The sequence below is a fragment of the Oncorhynchus mykiss genome, chromosome 17 (assembly GCF_013265735.2).
Source record: "Oncorhynchus mykiss isolate Arlee chromosome 17, USDA_OmykA_1.1, whole genome shotgun sequence".
Taxonomy (NCBI): Eukaryota; Metazoa; Chordata; class Actinopteri; order Salmoniformes; family Salmonidae; genus Oncorhynchus; species Oncorhynchus mykiss.
The window spans coordinates 54,690,992-54,707,398 of record NC_048581.1 but is presented as its reverse complement, the minus strand read 5'-3'; the positions used below and the strand labels follow the sequence as shown (position 1 = coordinate 54,707,398).

General features: G+C 39.7%; 2 protein-coding genes across 3 annotated transcripts; both read left to right on the top strand.

Moving 5' to 3' along the window:
* The first annotated feature begins 2,997 nt into the window (after positions 1-2,997).
* Positions 2,998-8,958, top strand: c17h1orf159 (chromosome 17 C1orf159 homolog). 2 transcript variants are annotated; one of them, XM_021568910.2, is made up of 9 exons: positions 2,998-3,120; positions 3,904-3,988; positions 4,914-4,998; positions 5,190-5,285; positions 5,388-5,444; positions 6,434-6,568; positions 6,681-6,706; positions 6,879-6,909; positions 7,175-8,958. In XM_021568910.2, exons 2-9 carry the CDS (start codon positions 3,917-3,919, stop codon positions 7,270-7,272), a joined length of 600 nt encoding a protein of 199 aa, XP_021424585.2. In that variant the 5' UTR covers positions 2,998-3,120; positions 3,904-3,916; the 3' UTR covers positions 7,273-8,958. The 2 variants fall into 2 exon arrangements, with proteins under 2 accessions (XP_021424585.2, XP_036806065.1); XM_036950170.1 differs by having other exon boundaries at positions 3,098-3,124.
* A 2,954-nt stretch (positions 8,959-11,912) lies between these two features.
* Positions 11,913-14,208, top strand: LOC110494135 (RING finger protein 223). The gene is made up of 2 exons (XM_021568905.2): positions 11,913-12,141; positions 13,100-14,208. The coding sequence occupies exon 2, from the start codon at positions 13,133-13,135 to the stop codon at positions 13,847-13,849; it is 717 nt and encodes a 238-aa protein (XP_021424580.1). The 5' UTR covers positions 11,913-12,141; positions 13,100-13,132; the 3' UTR covers positions 13,850-14,208.
* The last annotated feature ends 2,199 nt before the right edge of the window (positions 14,209-16,407 follow it).

Here is a 16,407-nt window from a genome sequence, read left to right as displayed (position 1 = left end):
TTTAAGTATTCAAACCATTAACTGACTCGCCTAGTTAAATACCTAGTTCTACAACTTGATTGGAGTCCACCTGTGGTAAATTCAATTGACTGGACATGTTTTTGAAAGGAATTGTCCGCAGAGCTCCAAGACAGGATTGTGTCGAGGCACAGATCTGTGGAATGGTACCAAAACAATTCTGCAGCATTGAAGGTACCCAAGAATACAGTGGCCTCCATCATTCTTAAATGGAATAAGTTTGGAACCACCAAGACTCTTCCTAGAGCTGGCCACAAGGCCAAACTGAGCAATTGAGGGAGAAGGACCTTGGTCATGGAGGTGACCAAGAACCCGCTGGTCACTCTGACAGGACAACAATCTCTGCAGCACTCCACCAATCAGGGCTTTATGGTAGAATGGCCAGACGGAAGCCACTCTTCTGTAAAAGGCAATTGACAGCCCGCTTGGAGTTTGCCAAAAGGCACCTAAATGATTCAGACCATGAGAAACAAGATTCTCTGGTCTGATGAAACCAAGATTGAACTCTTAGGCCTGAATGCCAAGCGTCACGTCTGGAGGAAACCTGGCACCATCCCTAAGGCGAAGAATGGTGGTGGCAGCATCATGCTGTGGGGATGTTGTTCAGCGGAAGGGACTGGGAGACTAGTCAGAATCGAGGGAAAGATGAACGGCGCAAAGTACAGAGAGATACTTGATGAAAACCTACTCCAGAGCACTCTGGAGCTCAGACTAGGTCGAAGGTTCACCTTCCAACAGGACAACAACCATAAGCACACAGCCAAGACAATGCAGGAGTGGCTTTGGGACAAGTCTCTGAATGTCCTTGAGTGACCCAGCCAGAGCTCAGATTGAACATCTCTGGAGAGACCTGAAAATAGCTGTGCAGTGACGCTCCCCATCCAACCTGACAGAGCTTGAGAGGATCTGCAGAGAAGAATGGGAGAAACTCCCCAAATACAGTTGTGCCAAGCTCGTAGCGTCATACCCAAGAAGACTCAAGGCTGTAATCGCTGCCAAAGGTGCTTCAACACAGTACTGAGTAAACGGTCTGAATACTTCAGTTTTGTATTTTTTTTAATAAATTTGCAGACATTTCTAAAAAACTGTTTTTGCTTTGTCATTATGGGGTATTGTGTGTAGATTGATGAGAAGAAGAAAAACACTGTACATATTGCGAAATATCCATGTTTAAAAAATAAAATAAAAAAACATTTTGTATTGTCACATGCAGTGAAATGTGTTGTTTTACAGGGTCAGACATAGTCATACAGCACCCCTGGAGAAAATGAGGGTTAAGTGCCTTCCTTAATGGCACGTCAACAGACTGTTCACCTTGTTGGTCAGGTATTTCAACCAGCTTCCTTGAACCAACACTATAACTGCTAGGCTACCTGCCCTATGAAATGAAACACGCATAGGTTCTGAAACTGAGATAAATATGTACATGTTTTGTTTGCCATCTTTCATTGATCTCCCTTGTGAAAGAGTTCTCCATAGACTACATTTTAATGTTGTGCCGATCAAATTGAAATTGAAGGTACACAGTATTTCAAAGGATTGCTTTGGATAAATTAACAAAAAAATCAAATCCAATTGAAGAAAATGAAAAAGACAATTCTGACTCAGATTTGTTACTTTAAAATGTATGTCAAGCTAAATTCAATGATTGCAAAGTTTTAAAAAATCATACAACTCCATGGACAAGGACTACTTTGAACTATTTCCATTTTAAAATAAAAAATCTTAGTCTCAGCATCACTCTGTTACCGTGGAAATGCCCTGATCAAATTGGTAGGCAACCCAGTGGATGTGTTTTTTGGGATTTTATTAAATGTATTCAGTGCAACAATTTTTTTATATATTTTTTTCAGAAAATTCCCAAAACATTCTCATTAGGTTTCCAGGTAAGGTAATAACAAACACAATGTATCAGTAAAGTTTATAGAATATACTGCCACAACTAAATGTGAGAGCAATGTCCTGGGAACGTTCAAGCCAATGTTTTATACAAACATTGTATAATCATCAGCACAACTGGACAGTTTTTGTGTTATGAGAACATTTACTGCTGGAAGTTGAAACCAGTCCCCTTTTTTCACCCCTTACTGTCTGACTGTTTGAAGAGGCCCCACTTGCAAGAGAACGTGGCTCGAACATTTGGGTTAAATTATTTGGGTGTATCAGTGACTGCCCTCATAATAAAGTCGAGACTCATTAGACAGCCTGACAGTTTTTATTTTGTGGTAATGTTTACTGATTCAGGTACACTTGAACAATCTGTCATAAGGAGTTAATAACAAGCACTTTCATTTCTATATCAGTGTTATGTAGCCATTGAAGAAGGTTCAAATAAAGTGTTGTGGTATTTCAATACAAGTGAACAATTATAATCGTCATGTTTTTATTTGTGAATATTTCTAAAAGACTGCATTTGGATATCTTAGGGGTTATTGATTATGCATACAAAAAATATTTGTTGAAGACACAACGAAGACATGGCCATCCATATTGTATCCTAGCAACTGATTGGACCAGCTGATGTTTGTAGTTGAAAATCAGTTCAGTTAAAAAAAATCTTTGGTTCAGTTCGCTTAGCAACAGTTATCCCTATAAAAAAAAACACAAAACAGGAAATTCAAACACTGAAATAAAAGTCCTCAATAGATAGCTCTTCGAGGCCAAGTGTGACATAATCGGTTAATAAGTCAAAAGTGTGTTTATTTAATAATCATACCTTGTATGCTTTTTATTATGAATCATTTAGGTACTCTCTGTTCAAGAATGTATATGAAATTCCTAATGTGAAGCAATGAAACGTACTTTCTCATTTTATTAGCTGTCAAAATGTTCATTCTTCAAGACTCATTTACCTAAAAGTCTATTTTACAATACGTTTTTTGCAAGTCTAATTTGTAACGTATTTATGACGTACAAGTGATGTATAATGTATTTTTGCATCTATAGCACAAATAGCTACGTTTGTTAGTTTGTGGCCAATGATCAGCTACTTTTATTTTGAAAGAGGAAAAGCCAGAAGTTAATATTATTTGTAGCTAAATGCTGCTCTTTGTACAACAGCTGTCATCTGTCGAGCGAAAACTTGTGTTGTGATTTGCAACGGTAGGTTGGTTTTGCTTTATTGATGACGTTCAATATAACAAATAACTGTTTTTCTATGTGATAGCTAAAATGCTGATTATAGATAAGCTAGCTACGGTAGTGTTGTTCTTATTTGAATGGAAATCGAGTAAAAACTAGCTGACTTCTGTAGTCGAGCTAGAAGTGCGCATAACGACGTGATTGCTGACAGTCAGCCTAGTTTGCTGTGATGTTAATGTTCGTCATCAGCTAGATTTGAAAAACTGCTCCAAAACGGCTTTATTGGCTCTGATTCAGTCTGTTAATCTTAGCATGGCTGGCTAGCTAGCTAGCTAACGTTAGCTAGTTATACAGCATGTGTCATGACCAATGACTGACTGTAGGGCATTGCTAACGTTATTTATTTTTTATTTTTTTACATTTCTTTATTTAACCTTTATTTAACTAAGCAAGTCAGTTAAGAAACCATTCTCATTTACAATAACGGCGTACCAAAAGGCAAACGTTAGCACCTGCACAGTCAGTATATCTCACCAGACTGGATGTTCCAGTCCGACTCTACCTGCTGTAGTTACTGTAGTAAGATACGGTATATAAAAAAAAAAAAACATTTGTAAGATGCTGTTTACGTCCAGAGCAATCAATCGTTGCAATTGTTGCCAGATTACTAGCTAATGTCGTTAGCCACCTCAGTCATGATCTGAGCTGTCATTTTTCAGATCTCTCAGGATACGTTATAGCTACAGATTTTATATTTTGTTATTATAGTCTGGGAGTCAGTCTACCTTTCTCTGTTTTTTCTAGGACTGTTCTGAATATGGCTGTGTCATACCTCATGGTCCTTTCAGCAGCTTTGATCCTGATCAGTCGTGAAACTCCAGTAACTAAGGTAGAGTAACATACAGTAACGTTACAGGTAATTCCTAAAGTGTTCAGACCCCCTTCACTTTTTCCACATTTTGTTACGTTACAGCCTTTAATAAAATGGATATTTTAAAAAATCAAAACATTCCCTCATCAATTTACACACAATACCCCATAATGACATAGCAAGAACAGGCCTCTCTCTATACACTTTTGCATATGTATAAAAAATACAAAACTGAAATATCACATTTACATAAGTATTCAGACCCTTTACTCAGTACTTTGTTGAAGCACCTTTGGCAGAGATTTTAGCCTCAAGTCTTCTTGGGTATGATGCTACAAATCAAATTGTATTTTATTTGTCACATGCGCCAAATACACCTTACTGTGAAATGCTTACTTACAAGCCCTTAACCAACAATGCAGTTCAAGAAATAGAGTTAAGAAAATATTTACTAAATAAATGTAAAAAAATCGAATCAAAAGTAACACGAAATAATTACATAACAATAACAAGGCTATATACAGGGGGTACCGGTACCAAGTCAATGTGCGGGGGGTTCTTCTACTTTGCACATTCTTCCACTGTAAATCTACCATTCCAGTGTTTTACTTGCTATGTTGTATTTACTTTGCCACCATGGCCTTTTTTTGCCTTTACCTCCCTTATCTCACCTCATTTGTTCACATCGTATATAGACTTGTTTATACTGTATTATTGACTGTATGTTTGTTTTACTCCATGTGTAACTGTCGTTGTATGTGTCGAACTGCTTTGCTTTATCTTGGCCAGGTCGCAATTGTAAATGAGAACTTGTTCTCAACTTGCCTACCTGGTGAAATAAATAAAAAAGTACATTCAGAGACTTGCCCTGAAGCCACTCCTGGATTGTCTTGGCTGTGTGCTTAGGGTAGTTAAGGTTTACAGTGTGTTTGTTTTTTTGTAGGCCCTACATCAGAATTACTTTGACTGCTGTGGAGAGCGACAGAGGCTGAACAGCTCGTGCTCAAATAGCACTCAATGCGAGCCAGGTACTGACCACCATGTCATCCTATAGTGCAGTTCTGTTAAATGTTATTCATTAACTTTAGAATTGCAACAGTGATTTCCTCATGCATTAGTAGTAGCCACTTTTGGATTAGACGCATGTACTAGGATTAGAAAATAGACATGGGCCTTTGTTCTTCCAGCATTTGAGCAATCATCAAATCTATTTACTCAGGATGCTACCTGCGTGTCCTTGAGAACAACACAGCTGTGTGTATGCACTGTGACTCGACTATTGCAGATCTTGAGAACTTCACCGCTTGCAACTACAGTAAGTGGACAAGTACTGGACATGAACGCTGGGTGGGGTGGGGAGTTCCACAGGTGTCCTGACCCTGTTCATTTTCCCCCTTTATCTCTTTGCCTTTAACAGCATACATCACAGAAAGGACCAATCATACAACTATAACTACAGTCCTTCCCACAATTGGTAAGAAATGGTGCCAGTTATACTTTACATACATTTTGGTTAATTCACAGGTAACTGCCAAAATAAAGGAAACACCAACACAGTGTCTTAATAGGGCATTCTACAAGTGTGTCTATTGGAGGGATGGGACATCATTCTTCCACAAGAAATTCCATCATTTGTTGTTTTGTTGATGGTGGTAGAAAACACTGTCTCAAGCGCCGCTCCAGAGTCTCCCATAAAGTGTTCATTTGGGTTGAGATCTGGTGACTGAGACACACATCCTGTAGACCCCCTATGCTCCTTTGAGACCCCTCTTTCAAAGTCACTGAGGTCTCTTCTAGTCATGGAAGCCAAAATAATGGGAAACTGGGCATTTTAATTCATGACCCTAAGTATGATGGGATGTTAATTGCTTAATTAACTCAGGAACAACATCTGTGCGGAAGCACCTGCTTTCTATATACGTTGTATCCCTCATTTACTCAAGGTTTTCCTTTATTTTGGCTGTTACCTGTGTGTTGAACTGTCAAACTGTATGGGCTGTATCCAACTCTTATATTGTTGTCATGCCATACAATTTGGGTATAGCACATATAGCAGGCATTGACATTAAGGGTTGTCCTGATGCCTGGGGCAAGTGACCTGAGCCGTTGAGCCTGCTCTGAGTTCGCCCCTTAGGGCAGATTATTATTTTTTTTTAAAGGAAGACAGCCTAACTGCAAAGAATTCCTGTAGCCTAAAATGGATCTTTCTTGTTCCTCCCCATTGTTTAAGTGAAAGACAGACTCCAGTCGGTCAAGTTGAGCCTGTTCTGAAAAGTTTTTTTATTGTTAACAACCAGAATACCAATAATTCCAGAACTGGTCATTCTGACCCCTCCCCTATGTGTATGTGAAAGGCAAGTTGATCCCTAATACAGCATGGGTCTTGACTAGATGAGCTGTATGTTTAGTGAGAACACTAGGAGTGATAAAGTTTATTTAACAATTGTCTGTCTGTGTGAACAGGTGGTCCGGGTGTGGCAGCCTCTCTTCTGTTCGGAACTCTGTTGATCAGCCTGTTCCTGATTCTCTCTGTTGCCTCCTTTTTCTACCTTAAACGCTCCAACCGTCTCCCAGGCATCTTCTACCGGCGGAATAAGGGTAAGTCGTTACGATGATGGGTTGAATTTGAATAACTGTAAACGGGACAATAGTTCTATGGTGTGCTCGAAATATGGAAAAGGTAACTAATACGTCTGGTGTACTTTCACAGCCTACATATTCCAACCAAATGAGACGGTAAGTCATTTTCAAACATTTCAACCGATTTTATTGTGAAACATTTACTCCATTGTTACAAAATGTAAATGTATCACCACATCGAATAAACAATACATTAGAATGATTTTATATGCAGTGCCAAAAATGAATATCAAGAAATATGACTTGTGAATTTTCATCTCTCTTCAAGGCTGTCATGATACCATCGGCGGCCTCTTCAGGTAAGAACACTTATTCTAAACCACATCACAACCTTTGATAGGGTTTTTGGTCGTTGTTTCACTGAGAAAAATGTGTCTATGTCTGGCAATTGCGTAATGTCATTGTTTTCAGACGTTTTACATGATCTCACTCCTTTATCCTGGCACGATCTTAGTCAGAGTTTGAACTACCTGCTGTGTGTGGGAAAAGTCAACATTGAGGTCATACCATATCCTATTGGGTTTATCATCCTCCTCTCTCTCCATTGTGTTGTGTAATCTGTAGTTAGGAAACCCAGATATGTGAGGAGGGAGCGGCCCTCAGCAAACTCTGCGTCCAGCGCTGCCACCATCCCCACCACTACCACAGTCTACAACGTGTAGGGAAGGAGGAGGCCTGAGCCAGCTGGCTAGCAGGTGCCAAATGACAGGGACAGGCTCAGGCCAGAGCACTTACAGTAAATTGGTGAGTATGTGTAGGCCTGTCCCTCTGTAGTGTTGCCTAAGAAGACCGTTTACTTCATTCAAAAGCAGGTGGTGTCAGCTTTTTGACTCCGCAACACCTGCAGTATAGCCTTGTTACCGGAATTCTGTTTTGTAATGTAAATAGATAGACCTTAGATTATTTATTTTGAATCCATGTTTTTTCTATTTAGATTTTATTCTATTGCTGTCTAGAATTGGGCCAATTGTTTGTTTTACTTGAACTCTGTAGAGAATGGGGTGAGGTGGACCGTGATAGCCCTAAATTTGAGGTTTATAATTTCCAAGCTGATTTCAATATGCTTATTGTTCTCATTTAGTGAATCTTGTGTTTTAAATTGCATACTTATTTTTTTTTATTATTTTTTTTCTCTGTGGTTTATGCACTGAACCAAACTGAATGTATTTTAATTTATTTAATACATGCACAAATACAAACACTACAAAATGAGAACATAATGTAAAAACGCTTAAAGCTCTTTAAGAGCTCTCCTCACATTCCATGAAAGGTGTGGATCTTCCAGAGCAACACACAACAAGAACGCTAACATGTGATCCACTGGCTGTGAAATATCTTAATATGTCTTATTTAATTCATCCCAAAAAGATGGATCCTCAAATGTTATTTCTCTATCAAGTAGGAAAATGGTCATCTAAGAGTTAGATGAAAAATGCTTCTCAGTAAAAATCTTTAATATTCACCCCAACACAGGTAATAGGACCTGAAAAAGGTGCTAGCTAATATGACGTATGCTTTATCTGGCCATAATGTGGGAAATTCATGCTGACATTTTGCCTAATCTTTTCAGAACCATTGCACATAAGCTATTACTTGAATTCCTTTATGTCAAGCATAAATTGTGACATTTGTTGGCTAAGAGTAGCAACTGTTGTCACTGTTGCCAAATATGTTGTGATGCTTGTCTTACCAAAATAATGTGCACTAAACTGAAGTCGTTAGTGTGCCATTGATGTAACGTGTGCTCAAAGATTTCTCCAGGAAACGGGTGGTGATCATTTTAAAGACAGGTGCATATGTTCTCTTCTGGTTTATTATTGGGTATTTGAGTGACCTCCTGTGGCTTTTTAGCAACACCTTGTATTAAATCAAGGTTAAGTATTTATTTATTTTTTTGTCTTGCTGGAGGAACGGTACAACGGGTTTTACTTGCTAAACTTCAAGGGTGATTGAGTGATGAAATGGTGAATTTAGGGACAAGTTTTAAGTGACATTTTAGTTATTTATGCTGGAAGAACTGTTGTATGAAGACATTTTGAGAACTAGTGTGACTGGTAATTCCAGTTTGTGTGTTCAGTGGGCATGAGTCTGAAGTGATGGTATTTCCAACAACAGGAACAACTGATTGTAAAATCATTTTAATCCCAAATAGAATTTATCCTTCTTACATTAGCTGTTGTACAGCCATTTGTAAAATTGTACACATGTACATTGTTTTTATACAAATGATGTATTGTTTTTGTAATGTGGTATTTTGTACTTATTGATTCTAGTTTTACATTTTATGAAGTATTTTCTGATTCTGAAGAGTATGTATGATTTACAAAAATAAAGCACCTTTCTTGTAATCCTTTGTGATTAGTTAATTTATTCTAATTTAATATTTACATTACTGTTGGTAAATAGTAGGATTTTACAATAGGATGTGTCGTAAAATTGGAATCAACAGATTGCCATAGCATACTCTTTTCCCTATAACCTCTGTGAAGGCTGAGTACCTTGGAAAGAGAAGAGTTTTATATTTGCAGCTGCAGTGTTTTTTAATAGGGAAGCAGGACTGCTGCTAGTATCCAAATGCAAGCTGCAGTAGGGGGTGCTGCATGACCTCCCCAAATCCACTGTCACATTGATCGGTAGTGGCCAGTTTATGAGTTCTGGATTACTACAGTATAACTATGTTAACATGATCATTGGAGCACCTTCCCTGAGGATGAATTCTAATTATTATCACTCAACAATATCTTATCTGTAAATCCTGAATAATTAATTCAGAGTGAAGTTAGACTAATCTTTTTGGGACATAAATAATGAGATGCAGCTGTGTGAAGTGTACTACTTTCAGGATGAGGAAATTGTATTTGAATATAGTTCTCTGGATGTTTGGAAAATAATCACCATGGAAGTTCAGATCAGCTTTATTGTGGCAAAAAGTCAGTTTCTGAATGTAGCTCTGCCTTGGTTGTATTGAACTGTGTCACTACCCAAGTCACAACACCTTTTATGACGCAGTGATTTTTTTATATAGATTTTATTGACATATCTCAAAGTGTTTATGGATAGGCATTGGATATAAAGAGCAATAAAAACCAGTTTAAACACATGGTTGTATAAATAGTGTTTTGATCTTCTGAGTGGTGACGTAGTAAGACATTGTATGTTTTGGTTCACATCCCTGGGTATACTGATGTATTAAAATACAGTATCAGTCAAAAGTTTGGACACGCCTACTCATTCACATAATAGTGAAGAAATAACACATGGAATCATGTAGTAACCAAAAAGTGTTGAACAAATCAAAATACATTTTTATTTTAGATTCAAAGTAGCCACCCTTTGCCTTGATGACAGCTTTGCACACTCTTGGCATTATCTCAACCAGCTTTATGAGGTAGTCACCTGGAATACATTTCAATTAACTGATGTGCCTTGTTAATTTGTGGAATTTCTTTCTTTAATGAGTTTGAGCCAATCAGTTGTGTTGTGACAAGGTAGGGGTCGTATACAGAAGATAGCCCGATTTAGTAAAAGATTTAAGTCCATATTATGGCAAGCACAGCTCAAATAAGCAAAGAGAAATGACAGTCCATCATTGCTTTAATGCATGAAGGACAGTCAATGCGGATAATTTCAAGAACTTGTGCAGTCACAAAAAAACATCAAGCGAACTGATTAAACTTTATCTCATTAGGACTGCCACAGGAAAGGAATGCCCAGAGTTACCTCTGTTGCAGAGGATAAGTTTATTTGATTTACCAGCCCCTGAAATTGCATCCCAAATAACTACTTCACAGAGTTCAAGTAACAGACACATCTCAACATCAACTGTTCAGATTGTGAATCAGGCCTTAATGGTTAAATTGCTGCAAAGAAACCACTACTAAAGGACACCAATAAGAATAAGAGACTTGCTTGGGCCAAGAAACACAAGCAATGGACATTAGACCGGTGGAAATCTTTGGTCTGATGAGTCCAAATTTGAGATTTTTGTTACAATCGCCGTGTCTTTGTGAGACAGAGTAGGTGAATGGATAATCTCTGCATGTGTGGTTCCCACTGTGAAGCATGGAGAAGGAGGTGTGATGGTGTGGGTTGCTTTGCTGGTGACACTGTCAGTGATTTATTTAGAATTCAAGGCACACTTCATCAGCATGGCTACCACAGCCTTCTGCAGCGAGTTGCCATCCCATCTGGTTTAGTGGGACTATCATTTGTTTTTCAACAGGACAATGACCCAACGCAGGCTGTGTAAGGGCTATTTTACCAAGAAGGAGAGTGATGGAGTACTGCATCAGATGACCTGGCCTCCACAATCACCCTACCACAACCCAATTGAGATGGTTTGAAGGAAAAAGAGCCAACAAGTGCTCAGCATATGTGGAAACTCCTTTAAGATTGTTGGAAAAACATTCCAGAGAATGCCAAGCTGTCATTTTTTTTCTCCTTTATTTAACTAGGCAAGTCAGTTAAGAACAAATTCTTATTTTCAATGACAGCCTAGGAATAGTGGGATAACTGCGTGATAACTGCCTGCAGAACGACAGATTTGTTCTTTGTCTATCTATCAGGGATATGAACTTGCAACCTTTCGGTTACTAGTCCAACGCTCTAACCACTAGGCTACCCTGCCGCCCCTGCCGAGTCATCAAGGCAAAGGGTAGCTCCTTTGAAGAATCTCAAATATAAAATCTGTTTTGATTTGTTTAACACTTGTTTAGTTACTACATGATTACATATGTGTTATTGGATAGTTTTGATGTCTTCACTATTATTCTACAATGTAGAAAATAGTAAAAAATAAAGAAAAACCCTGCAATGAGTAGGTGTGTCCAAACTTTTGACTGGTACTGTATGTCCCTCAAACATACAGCCCAATGGTCAAATTCAAGCCGATGTATGTGTTTTTATCATGAATGGGTAATACAATATGAGCTAGGCCCTATGTTTCCATTCACACCCATACTATAGTATGTCATACCAGGAAGAGGCCTTTATTTTTACAGTAAGACTCACTCCCCACTAAAAGTTTATCAAACAAACTTTATCAAATCTTTTGTCACTGTTACATGGCAAGATGTTTGTGGGTGGGTGTGTGTGTGTGTGTGTGTGTGTGTGTGTGTGTGTGTGTGTGTGTGTGTGTGTGTGTGTGTGTGTGTGTGTGTGTGTGTGTGTGTGTGTGTGTGTGTGTGTGTGTGTGTGTGTGTGTGTGTGTGTGTGTGTGTGTGTGTGTGTGTGTGTGTGTGAGAGAGAGAGAGGAGTGAGTAAGTGTTTTCCATTCCCTCCCACCTCCTTCCTGTTCTCCAGACAAGCCTGTGAGCACTGCAGGTGTAGGTGAGACTCCACTGTTAGTTCGTAGACAGCAGAGAGAGGGAGTAACTGAGTTATTACCTGAAGGATCACAAAGACAAGAGAAAGGTCCTATCTGTTGACGCTCCATCAGTTGGCCAAATACTGCCCCCTGGACAAAAAAAGCACCTCCTATGGAAATACAACAGACATTGAATCAAAACTACTACTAATACCATTCCCTACAGGTAAGGACTATACTACTATTTTGAAAGGAATGGTAATGATAACACATTTCGATCCTCCTTATCTCTCTGTATGTTGTTGTGGCAGCAAGTCACAAAGAAAGCTTTCTCCTAATATGATATGTTAATGCATGTTAACATTTTAAACTAAAGCTGCTACCAAGCTAAAACATCTCTATACTGTAAATTGGTACCTGACAGTCACTGGTAAAACTGATGGAAATAATCTTAAAAATGTTATAAGGATGTTCGAGCTTCCCATGCTACTCCATATATAGAAGTAAGGGAGAGTCAGGAAGTAGAATGTAAAGTTAATGATTAATCTGCTGGACATAAAATGACGCCTGTCACCTCCCCTCTGGGCTGTTAACAAAGACCTCACTAACCTGTTGGCTACACTCAAGGACCTAGCCAGATCAATAAGGAAATGGGGATTTGGGATTTCTGTAACTCTTTCCATTTTTTTTCCCCATTTCCCCTGATGTTTCCTTTACATTGTCAACGTAACACATAATGTCTTTCCAAAAAGGTTGAGACAGACTATAGGACAGACAGAATACACAAGACAATGTAAATGTGAAATGAAGTATATTGTAAATGTTTAAAATACAACCAAAGAGACAATAATGTTTAAGGGTTGGTTGGCATAGTTGCATCAATGAAAAGCCTCCATTGAAAACATGTTCAGTAAAAGATAAGAGAAGCAAGACATGAAGAAAGTGAACAAACAGTCTAATCTATGATGTGTATTTCAATGCACTGTCTAATATTTGAAGAGAGACATTTTCTTTGGTATTGTACTGCCCTCAAGGAAAATGTGCCAAAACCTTTAGTCAAATTGACACAGGCTAATCAGACCTAAGACTATCCCTTCTTAATCTTCATGGTGTGCAAACAAATCATGACACCAACTTAAACGTTTTCAAACAGTCACTGTCATCTTGGGCATCTATTTCTGTAGGTGCGTATCAGAAAATCAGAGGGAGAGTAAACCATGGAGGTCACCAAGGTCTGGCACATCCAGGCCCTGGACCCAGTGCCCGAGGAAGATGAGCAGGAGTCGGACTCTTCCTCCGGTGGGGACAAGCCAGAGTGCTCCATCTGTTTCAACACCTATGACAATGTCTTTAAGACGCCCAAGCTGCTGGACTGCACCCACACCTTCTGCCTGGAGTGTGTCACCCGGGTCATGGCCGTGTCTGTGGAACAGGACGGGGGACAGATCCCCTGCCCTCTCTGCAGGCACCCCACCTCCATCCCTGCCAGCGGTCCCCCTGCCCTCCTCACAAGCCTGGAGGTTCTGGGCAGGCTCCCCACCCACCTGCAGCAGGAGGAGAGGGTGTGGATGGAGGGGAAGAAGCTATGTTACTCCAGCCTCGGCAGCCCTGACCCCCTCCACCCTGTCGGCTCCTCCACCTGTATCTGTATCGACATTGGGAGGATCCAGGAGGATGCTGTGTCCAGACAGACTGAGGCTGAACAAGGGAGACGCGTCTGGGGCAGACGATACCTCTGTAGCTTCTTCTCAGACTGGAAGCGGCTGGTGTTGTTCGTGGTGCTGCTGGTCATGCTGGTGTGTGTCATCATGTGGCCGCTGCAGTGTGTCTTTAGTACAGGATCGGTTCGTTGTTTGAAAAGCAAGGCTCCAGCCACTTTGGGGCAGACCCCTACTCCCTCTACAGCTTCCACCATCACTCAGCTGCTACGGTGAGATAAGGAGGGGAGACCCAATGTGCAGCAAAGTGCCTGGGGGCACCTTATTATCGCAGGTGACTCTGACTGGCACAGCAGGACTGTGAAGGATGAGACTGAAAGACAAGCTAGCTCTCCTGGTGAAAGGACTTCAAATGAGCCAATTACTAAATGGGCTACATTGAGCTCCAAAAGTATTGGGACAGTGACACATGTTTTGTTGTTTTGGCTCTGTACTCCAGCACTTTGGATTTGAAATGACACAATGAAAAAGAAAGAGGTTAAAGTACAGTCTGTCAGCTTTAATTTGAGCATATTTTCATCCATATCGGGTGAACCGTTTAGAAATCACAGCACTTTTTGTACATACAGTGCCTTCGGAAAGTATTCAGACCCCTTGACATTTTGTTACGTTACAGCTATATTCTAAAAATGTATGAAATGTTTTTTTTGCTCATCAATCTACAAACAATACCCCGTAATGACATCCAGGCTGTATCACAACCGGCCGTGATCGGGAGTCCCATAGGGCAGCACACAATTGACCCAGCGGCGTCCGGGTTTGGCTGTGTAGGCCTTCATTGTAAATAAGAATTTGCTCTTATCTGACTTGCCTAGTTAAATAAAGGTTCAATTAAATAAAAACAAACGACAAAGCAAAAAAAGGTTTTTGTTAATAAACATTTTAAAACTGAAATATAACATTTACATGAGTATTCAGACCCTTTAATCAGTACCTTGTTGAAGCACCTTTGGCAGTGATTACAGCATCGAGTCTTCTTGGGTATGACGCTACAAGCTTGGCACACCTGTATTTGGGGAGTTTCTCTCGTTCTTCTCTGCAGATGCTCTCAAGCTCTGTCAGGTGGGATGGGGAGCGTTGCTGCACAGCTATTTTTAGGTCTCTCCAGAGATGTTCGATCGGGTTCAAGTCCAGGCTCTGGCTGGGCCACTTAATGACATTCAGACACTTGTCCCAAAGCCACTCCTGCGTTGTCTTGGCTGTGTGCTTTGGGTCGTTGTCCTTTTGGAAGTTGAAACTTTGCCCCGGTCTGAGGTCCTGAGCGTTCTAGAGCAGGTTTTCATCAACAACAAAAAAGGAGTCACTGTCCCATTACTTTTGGAGCTCACTGTATGTCATCAACCCTGAAAGTCCCAGAATGGGGTGAAAATGGCAGCCATATTGGTCAGGGAGAAATCCTAATTGGAATGAATGCCAGTAGAGGCATAATCCTGATTTTACTTATGCAGGATATTAAAAGTAAGGCATGTGAAATATCAGAAATTGTGAAATATAATTTTTGTCAACGTAAAATATTGTCATATATAAATACAGTGTATATGGTTTTTATACAAATTTTCTGAAAAAATGTTGGCACATTGTCATTTAATTTAAAACATTTATGGAATCATTATTCTAAAACTGTCTGGCTAGCTAGCTAACAAATATACTGTGCAGATACATTTTAAAATTCATAGGTTCTTTGAGGGTACATTGTTTTATATGATAGTTTGTTTTATATGTGAGATATTTTTTGATTAAATCATGTACCAAATTAAACAATTTTGTTTTTAGCAAATCATACTGTCTTTTTTAGGATACCTAGGGCTCTATTAAATCTGTAACGCTAAATAAATTGTTATATAAAAAAATGAAAAAGTTAAGGTTCCGCAATATAAATGTAAATGTAATTTCCAATTGATCCGACATATGCAGTGTTTTCCATGAATGCAGTCTCTGCTAAAGCGGGAACATTGCCTTTAAATTTCAATCACGCTGTAACGCTGAACTTCCGTGATGCGTTATGAATAGAGCCCCTAGTGTTTGGTTTGTGGGTTCTTTGGAAAAGACAGTGGCATCTTGGTATTTTCATGGCCTTGAGTGGTGATCATCACATGAGCACCCCTAATCCGCATGCACGTGTTACTCTTGTCTCACATTCACACTTACACATTTTATTACTTTCAATCAGCTGACACACAGCTATTTCATTATACTGTACCTCCTTATATAAAGACCAGTACACCTCTATTTCTGCTCTCTTGTCTGTGCAATCAACTTGTCGTGTCTGTTTGTACACACATGTTCATCTATTTAAGCAACTTTCTTAAGAGCGCTATGTTATCAAATGGTCTGTTTGTTCAGTGTATCACCTCATGCTACCAGATATCTATGTAATAATGGTTTGTTCATGAAGACATAACTCTCAATACAGGTGTACCATATCAACTTGTCTGCACACACACTGGTCCCCTCTTTATCACTGCCTCTGTTTAGATATAATATGCTCACCGTTGTTATTGTGTAAGGTAATAGGTAATTATATTTATCCTATCCTACCTCTTCCACTTCAGAGGGCTTCTATTTAAGGCACTGAAATGTTACACCTCTGGTGTGTGTGTGTGTGTGTGTGTGTGTGTGTGTGTGTGTGTGTGTGTGTGTGTGTGTGTGTGTGTGTGTGTGTGTGTGTGTGTGTGTGTGTGTGTGTGTGTGTGTGTGTGTGTGTGTGTGTGTGGGGGGGGGGGGGGGGGGGGGGGGGGGGGGGTGAGAAGGGGTGAGAAGGGCGAGAAGGGCGT